The sequence below is a fragment of the Mastomys coucha genome, unplaced genomic scaffold (assembly GCF_008632895.1).
Source record: "Mastomys coucha isolate ucsf_1 unplaced genomic scaffold, UCSF_Mcou_1 pScaffold21, whole genome shotgun sequence".
NCBI lineage: Eukaryota > Metazoa > Chordata > Mammalia > Rodentia > Muridae > Mastomys > Mastomys coucha.
Window position 1 is genome coordinate 33,053,287 of NW_022196904.1, and position 9,583 is coordinate 33,062,869.

The 9,583-nt window shown below is 40.2% G+C and overlaps 1 protein-coding gene across 1 annotated transcript in view; it reads left to right on the forward strand.

Annotated features, from left to right (window-relative positions):
• LOC116102082 (zinc finger protein 345-like) overlaps window positions 1-9,583 on the forward strand; it is a 332,287-nt gene that overhangs the window by 313,097 nt on the left and 9,607 nt on the right. The window contains exon 4 of the mRNA XM_031386274.1: window positions 523-618. Coding sequence (XP_031242134.1) covers window positions 523-618 — 96 coding nt within the window. The remainder of the gene's footprint in view (window positions 1-522; window positions 619-9,583) is intronic.

The window sequence follows — 9,583 nt, forward strand, 5'->3', positions numbered from 1 at the left end:
CTCACTCTGTAGACCAGGCTGGCCTCTAACTCAGAAACCCACCTGCCTCTGCCTCCCAAGTGCTGGGACTAAAGGCGTGCTCCACCATTGCCTGGCCCAGCTGTGTTTTTTCATGTGACAATATTGTTTAAAGATTTATTTATTTCATGTATATGAGTACACTGTAGCTGTCTTCAGACACACCAGAAAATGGCATCAGATCCCATTACAGATGGTTGTGAGCCACCATGTGGTTGCTGGGAATTGAACTCAGGACTTCTGGAAAAACAGTCATTATTCTTAACTACTGAGCCATCTCTGCAGCTCTTTATGTGGTGATTTAAAGGGGAGTAAATATATACAAAAATTTAAGTGTATTCATTTCAGGAAAGTCTAAAATACGTGTCAGGAAGTAACAATTAGGAATTCACTGTGGATCTTCCATTCTGTTTCCTTTTATCCATTGGTACAACCCAGTGTGTGAAAACCCACTATAATGAACATAAAGTATAAAACATGTCATATGTTTCTTCTAATACACAGGCCTTTCAGTATCAAAATTAGAGCTACTCACCTGTCTTGAGCAAAATGAAGAACCATCCACTGCAGGCATAAAGGAATTAAAAGGCATAGAACCAGGTAATTTGGAATGAAACAATGTCTTGTCGTGATTCTAATTCAAGTAGTAATCCTAACTTGTAGAGATATTAGCCCATCCTCTTTCTAGGGATGATGATACTTAGGTAATATATTCAGAATATAACACAGTGGAATTACATTGTTTTTATCTCATTTTATCCAAATAGTGTTGAGTTAAAATTTAGTATTACAGGTCTGGTGAGATGGCTCAGCGGTTAAGATCACTGACTGCTCTTCCAAAGTCCCTGGGTTCAAATCCCAGCAACCACATGGTGCTCACAACCATCCATAATGAGATCTGACACCCTCTTCTTGTGTGTGTAAAAGACTACTACAGTGTACTTACATATAATAATAAATAAATCGTTGGGATGGAGCGACCAGGGCCTGAGCGAGTGGGGCCAGAGCTGGCAGAGGTCCTGAGTTCAATTCCCAACAACCACATGATGGCTCACAACCATCTGTATAGCTACAGTATACTTATATAAAATAAATAAATAAATCTTTAATATATGTATATATATGCATATATATACATGTATATATGTATAGATAGATAGATAGATAGATAGATAGATAGATAGTATTACAATTCCAATGTGGCAGTGTCTGTGGGGTTATTGTGTGTTTTACTACATGTTGTATTTGTCTGCAGAGGACCAGTGCTGATTTGTTTGCTTAAGTATTTTTTATTTATATATTTTTTAATTTTATGTGACACAATTTGTTAAATATTTTCTCCTCTCACCATCTCTTTGTCCACTTGCCTCACCCACACTGTCCTAACATCGTGATTTCTCTCGCACATGCACTAACCTCTTTCTCAAAAATGAAAATAAGACTGAAAAATCATAAAAGAACAAAGATTTGGATTTCTATTGGAAAAATGCTCTTGCACATGAGGCATCCTCTTAATTATGGTTGATATGCCCAATGTCATTCCACTGAAGAATACTGGTTTCCCCTCTTACAGAATCTATGGATTTCAAATAGGTGCTTGGCTAGGAGTGGGAGTTTGTGCCCATTTTTCCTTCCCTGAGCTATGAGTTTCTCAGTCTTGAGCTTGTACAGGTCATGTGTATGCTGTCATAGTCTCAGGGAGTCTATGAGGTCATTAGTCCTGAGGCGTGTGGAAAAGGCTTTTTCTTTAGAGTTATCCACCACCTCTTGCCTTTACCGTCTTTCTGCTTCCTCTTCTTTTTTTTTTTTTCCAGAGCTGAGGACCGAACCCAGGGCCTTGCACTTGCTAGGCAAGCGCTCTACCACTGAGCTAAATCCTCAACCCCTCTGCTTCCTCTTCTGCTTAGGCCCTAAAGCCTTCATTGGAGGGTTAGGATAATGACAGCCTGTATAGGTCTGAGTGCTCTAATGCATCTCATTCTCTGCACATTGTCTGGTTGTGGGTGATTGTGTTAAACCTTGCTGGTTGAGAGATCTGTGTGTATAATGGCATGTCATTAAAAATCATTGCCATGCTCATTTAGCAAAATTCTAGTATCTTTTTACCTAGGGCCTATAACCCATCTAGTCTCAAGTTCTTGGTCTTATCAACAGTATCCTGTATCTGTTCCAACTCACCTAGGTATCTTGGCCAAGTCTGAAGGTTTGAATAAGAATGGCCCTCTATGGCTCATTTAAATGCTTATTTAATGCTTAGTCATGGGGAAGGGGGGTAGTGGTACTTGAGAAGGATTAGGAGGTATGGCCTTGGAGGAAGTGTGCCACTTCCTTATGCATTTCCACATCTGATGATAAACTACCATCTGATGGTTAAGAAAAGATGAGCTTTGAGGCTTTAAAAGCCTAAGCCAGGATGAGTGTCACTCTCACAGCAGCCTTTGGATTCATATGTAGAATTTGCAGATTCTTCAGCATCATACCTGTTGACATGCCACCATGTTCCCTGCCTTGATAGTTGACTAAAGCTCTTAAATGTGATCAATCCCCAGACAAACTCTTTCCTTAGTAAGAGTTACGGTGGTCACGGTGACATTTCATATCAATAGAACAATAACCAAGGCAGAAGTTAGTACCAAGAATGGGTTATTGCTGTGACAGCCCCGCCCATGCTGCTTGTTTGTGGAATGTAGACTTTCAGATCTGGATTAGGAAAGCAGTTGAATTTGACTGTCAGGACCTAATTGGCCACACTAGCAGGAGCATGGAACACAGTGGTACTAAGAGCAACAACATAGCTTATGATCTCCTGGCTTAAGAGGTTCCTGAGTAAGTTCTCTAGACACTGTTACTGTTAGATTTTGGTGAAAAATATGTCTACTTCCTGCCCCTGCCCTTGTCCAAAAATCTTTCTGAGTTTAAATTGAAGAATTTTGACTTAATGGCAAAGGCAGAAGAGATTTAAAGACAGCCTAGAATTTGCAGTCACTCTGATACACACCAATAATGAAGATGAGTGACCTGAACAAGGAAGAAAATAAATGTACAGTAGATGAGAAAGGGAGTACCAGGAAATGTAATGATGCTAAGTCCTCGCCTCAAGAAGATGAGAAGTTTAAAGAAAAGCTTGATGCTAAATAAAAGAATAAAGAGAATTCTGGTGCCTTCAGGGCAGGACCCCACCAAGTTAAACTTCCTACTTGTGAAAATGGAGTTAACAAGAAATGCTTAAGCAGGGGAAACAGAAAGCTGATGAAAATCTATTTGAACAAGGGGCCAAGTTCCAGCTCTAGCAAGCAAAAGAATGTGGCAGTTTGAGCCACGTGATTCTGGCTTTAGTCAAAAAGGGCAGCCTGGAATCTCCCTCCCTTCATGGTTAAGAAAAGTTACTGAGGCCAGGCATGTGCTAGGGGTCTTGCTGCATGGAAGCTCAGAGAGGCCTTTCATGAAACTGTAAAGGTGAAGCCAGTAATGTACTGGAGATTCCAACTTGTTGGAGGTCCTAGGATTATGGCATACCTCCTGAAGAGAGCTACACAGTTAGCGTGGAACCAGGTTAAGAGAAATGTGTTGCAGTCAACAAAGCTAAAAGATTTAGAATTCTGAATAGTTTATCATCAGATGTGGAAATGCATATTTGGTGTTTTCCCCACTTGTTTTCATTCCTACTTGGGCCCAGTATTTCCTCATTATGATCCCCCTTTCCCCATCAGGAATGGTGATATATATCTTGTGCCATTGATGGTTGACAGCATGTGATCTGCACTTGATTTTGATTTCATGGCAAGTTACAGTTAAGGGATTGCCTTGAATCTCTGAAGACTTTGAACTTTGTACTTTTAAACATTGTTGAAACTGTTACAGATGATGGGGACTTTGGAAATTGGACTGACTGCAATTATGATAGGAAAAATTATGATTTTTGCAATATGCTCAGGCTACAAGCCAATGGGGACTAATTGAATGTGGTTTGAATAAGAATGGCCCCAAAGTCTCATATATTTGAATGCTTACAGCCATCTGAGGTAGTCTCAATTGAGGATATGCCTTCATCAAAATGACTGGTTGCTATGTCTGTTAGAGTTTATGTGGATTGATGATTGATGAAGGAAGGCTCTTTCACTGAAGGTGGCAATATCCATGCCACTGGCTATACCTGTGAGAGATGTGTCTTAGTGAAATTGTGTGGAGTGGGGAAACTCACTATTTAATCTGATTCTTTTGGGTTTTTTTTTGTTTTTGTTTTTTTTTTTTTTTTTTTTTTTTTTGGTTTTTCAAGACAGGGTTTCTCTGTGTAGCCCTGGCTGTCCTGGAACTCACTCTGTAGACCAGGCTGGCCTCGAACTCAGAAATCCACCTGCCTCTGCCTCCCAAGTGCTGGGATTAAAGGCATGTGCCACCACTGCCCAGCAATCTGGTTTTTTTGATGTGGGAAGATCTTTTAATTTGGACTACATGTGTTTTGTGGACTGGTTTTGAAAGCGTTATGGGTTTTTGAAATCTTCAAGAACCCAATATAGACTCTAAAATAGCGTAAAACTATTTGAAGATCCCTCTTTGTTCAGTTAGCCTGGGATACTGTGACTAAACAAGGTACCCTTGTTTTATTCTGTTTCTGTGGCAAATGCATTGACTAAAAGCAATTTAGGGGAATGAAGGTTGTATTTTAACTTCTACTTCCATATTGCAGGCCTGTTGCTTGGAGAAGTTAAGGCAGGAACTGTCCCTCAGAGCCAAGGAGCATGACCATAGCATGAACAATGGAGGGATGCTGTAGGCTGACTTGCTTGTCAGGCTGATGCTCAGATATCTTTCTCATCATATCCCATAACCACTTGCTGAGGGAGTGAATGCACCCATCATGGGCTGGGTTGCTCAACCCAGTTATCAATCAAGGCATTTCTATATCATAGATGTGTCCATAGACTGATCTTATTTATTTATTTTTTTAAATTGCCCCATTGAGATTCCTTTTTTCAGTTGATTCCAGGCTGTGCCAAGTTGACAGTGAATGCAAACTAGGGCACAAGGTTCTAGGGGAGTGGAGGGTGACTGCTAGACTGCTGTCATTATGCCATAGCTTGCATAGACTGCCTGGACCTTTCCTCTGCTCTGTGTCCTGCTCCTATGGTGCCTTCTCTCTGCCTGGCCACTAATTACCATGAGAGCAGACTTCTCACTTGTATAATAGACACATGACAAAAGAGTACTGGAGACAGAAGAAAGCCAGTGTTCCAGTAACTCTCAAAGGATAGTGAAGAGACTTGTTTGTATCAGGAGGCCTTCCTGAGAATCAGCAAGGAAGCAGAGTTGGTGAGTGAACTTCCTCCTGGGGTCTGGGCAGTGGTAAACACTTTGTTGAGTCTTTTATAAGATGCTCTTGAGGTTTTTGCAAAACATAAATTCTAGATGAGAGAGCTGTGAACATATTTAATGTTTTAGGGTTGCTTTAATGAATCATCTTAGCAGGGCTGGAGAGATGGTTCAGAGATTAAGAGCACTGACTGCTCTCCTGAAGGTCCTGAGTTCAAATCCCAGCAACCACATAGTGGCTCACAACCATCCGTAATGAGATCTGATGTTCTCTTCTGGGTGTCTGAAGACAGCTGCAGTGTATTTACATGAATCACCTTAGCATGAACTAATTTCTGTAGCTTTCCCCTCCCTAGATAGCTATAAAGAAGTTGAACTGATGCCATATTGCATTATAGTGGTCTGATGGGCTGGCTGTGTGGAGAAAAGCACTTGCTACCAAGCCTGGTGACCTAAGTTGAATTTTTGGGACCCACATGGTAGAAGCAGAGAGCCACTCCTGTAAGATTTTCTCTAACTGCCATGTGCATACTGTGAGACATGCACACAAACATACCACACCCATCCATATGCACATAAATCAAATGTCTTAAAAGAAGGGAATTTTGTGCTTGGGAGATGGTTTAGAAGATGATGTTTCACAGAATGGTCAACTTCAGATCAGATTCCCTAGTACTTGTATAAATGGCAGACCAGGAGCACATGTCTATAATCCCAGCACTATTCCAGTGGAAGGACTGGAGGTTGGATAGGAGCATCTCCAGAAGGTAGGTGGAGGGCTAGCTATCCTGGGGCACCAGTACAGCAACAATCAACATGAAAGATCCTGCCTCAAGGATGGGGAACTGTGGAGGCTGTTTTCTGCCATATAGACAAACTCCATGGCACACCTATGCCGTCATGTATGAACATGTGCACACATACACAAAAATAAATATTTTAAATACAGAAATTGGAGATCCCTGTGGGCAGGCTCAGATCCCCGTGGACAGAGAGGATATAAAGAGTGAACAGAGGCTTGAAGAATGCATGTACAATCCAGAGGAAAAGACTTTGGTAAGACCAGGACCAAGGCCTGGAGAAGATTCTCTCTTATGACCTGCAGAAGGAACCCTTTGTTTTGAATTTTGGCCTACATTTTATACAGATGTCAATGAATTAGGAGTGACAAGCAATAAATCAGGAAATATAAATAAAGTAATTCACAGACCATTGCTTCAGTTCAAAAGTCAGAACTAAGCTATTCTCATGCTTCTACTCATTTTCTGGAACATATTAATATAATTCTGACTCCAGAAATGCAGAAGGTGTTTTTTTGCACACGGAAAATGCTGAATATTTGAGGTGATTCAGATTTAACTTTGTTATTTATACAACTACATCAGTATTGATTCTAACTTTAGGAGTCTGACCTGAAGTACTTTATTTTTAGGTCAGTTAAGCAGTGCAAAATTTGTGAACACTTTCCTGGTTATAATTAAATTATTCAATCTTGTGTAAACAGTAAATATAAAATGAGGTAAATAAAGATTGGATGTAATTATATAGAAATGCTTTGTAAAGTAAGTGGATCACCTTCCATAAGGTTGGGTTCTATAGATAGATCGAGAATGGGATGTTGATAATAAGAGGAGGACCTTTGTGGTTTTAGCCACAAGATTGTGCAAATGTCACAAGGGTAGTCACCTCTACTCCCAGCCTTCTAGGTGTATACATTCCTTATTTTGAAGGAACAGCGTTGTATATTTAACATTGAAATCTCTCCTAGTATGTATCTGTGAGCACAAAGATCTCCGTGCCTCCTATTTATCTACCCCCTCTTTTTATTATTTAAAGAGCAGATTGTGGATAGAATAGAGGCCAAGGTTAACCGTTAACTCAAAGGTCACTTGAAAGATTTTATCTCTTGATGGACATCACTAATTTGACCATCAATAGTATGAAAGAAAACTAACACATTAAAGTAGACAACCAAAATTATACTTGAAGAACAAATAATAACTTTTAAAAATTTTTTAAAATGATGGTTCTTGTTTTGCCTGTTTCTTGGGTGATTTCTGCTTAGATATTTGTTTTTAATACATCTTGCCCATCTCTTAAATAATTTCTGCTGATCATATTTAATTTTAGTAGTTTTGTTAATTATAAGCCATGTTTTCATTTTGTATTAGTACATCAATAATCACTACTGGCATTGATAATTTCTTTAAAAAATGTAAAAGCAATCCTTAGCATTTGAAAACTATCTCCTGTTACACAAATGCTTTTCTTCCCACCAACTCAGTTTGCATTGACAAGCTGAGCATAGCATGTAGTCAGTAAATATAACAGCATAGTTTTGGGATTAGTAGTATTGTGTCCTTGATGTTTCCGCAAGTCATCTGCTTATTCTTCCTCTTAGGTTGTATCCTCTTCATAGACTTGTCTTCTTTGTATGCTTTATTAGTCTGGTGGTCTCCAGGATAGGGTTGTGGTTGAATGCAGGTGCCATCTGGGACTCCATTTCCTGGGAAGACAGAAATATCGTATTTCCCTGATACTAGGAGGACATCTGGCTCTTTCCATTGATTATTTTTTTAAAGATTTATTTTACGATTATGAGTACACTGTAGCTTTACAGATGACTGTGAGCCATCATGTGGCTGCTGGGAATTGAACTCTGGACCTCTCCTTGCTCTGGCCCCTGCTCACTCTGGTGCAATACACTGTAGCTGTCTTCATATACACAAGAGGGTGTCAGATCTCATTATAGATGGTTCTGAGCCACCATGTTGTTGCTGGGATCTGAACTCAGGACCTTCGGAAGAGCAGTCAGTGCTCTTACCCGCTGAGCCATCTCACCAGCCCCCATTGATTATTTTTTTGATCCTTCCATTTTTTGTTTGTTTTTTGTATTTTGGTTTTTCTTTTTGTTTTTGTTTTTGTTTTTGATTTTGTTTTTGTTTTTGTTTTTTTGAGACAGGATTTCTCTGTGTAGCCCTGGCTGTCCTGGAACTCACTCTGTAGACCAGGCTAGCCTGGAACTCAGAAATCCGCCTGCCTCTGCCTCCCAAGTGCTTAAAAGTTGTGCGCCACCACTGCCCGGCTAATCCTTCCATTTTTAATATATTTAAACTGTGTCTCCTTTGGTGTTTGGGGCAATGGTGTAAAATGGTTTGGGGCAATCATCAGCCGTTAATGTGAACGCATTTGAAATTGAGATGGCTAAATGCAACTGAGTATGTGGAGATTTGGGTGACTGTATAGCACTCTTCTTATTTTTAAAAATTGTTGTTGACATATTTGACAGGATTCTAATTCTGATGACACTCAGGAATCAGTAGGATGGGAGTCTTGGCTGGGAAGCTCCCATTGCTTTTATAGTAGTGTTTATGCCTCAGAGGTCATGTAACAGTCAAAATATATTTTTGGCCCTTCATGAATTATAAAAGGAGGGGAATTCTAAGGAATAGTGACATTGCTACATGTCCTAGATATAATAGTTTTCATACTAGAAGTTGGGCCTGCTTTAATATTTAATATTTCCTCATGATGGGACTGCTGATCATTTCATACTGGGTCATGCCTACTTTGAGGGAACATAAAAACCTAAGCACTGAGGCTGCCTCGTCATGGTACTCACTCATAGCTCTGTCCACTGATCCACTGATGCCAGGCGATGCAGGGCAGTCTCTGCTCAGATTACAGAAGAATGTGAGCTCCAGATGCTCAGCCCAACAATCACTGGGAAGCCTGAACAGCCATGGAGTCCGCTCAACTGGTGGTATCAGGATGTGTCTAGCAGATTTTTTTTCCTTTTTATAATCCTCCTGAGAGGGTCCAATCAACACATTGCTCTCGCCTAGACTGCAAATGATTGACCAGAATTTGTTCATCATTACATAGGCTCTTATGCACTTCTAATTTGCAACAACCATGGTTCCTTGTCCAGAAAACCTAAGAATAAATTTTACAGTAATTTGTACAAAGGTGCAGAGCTGTTGCCTTGAACATTTTGCTCTTTTGGATCTTAAATCTTTTTTTTTTTTTTTTTGGTTTTTCAAGACAGGGTTTCTCTGTGTAGCCCTGGCCGTCCTGGAACTCACTCTGTAGACCAGGCTGGCCTCAAACTCAGAAATCCGCCTGCCTCTGCTTCCCAAGTGCTGGGATTAAAGGCGTGTGCCACCACTGCCCAGCTTTAAAGGAACAATTATATATTTGGAACATTCTGGGTTTCCTTTAATGCTAATTTCTGAAGACAGATTTGTTTTGTCTC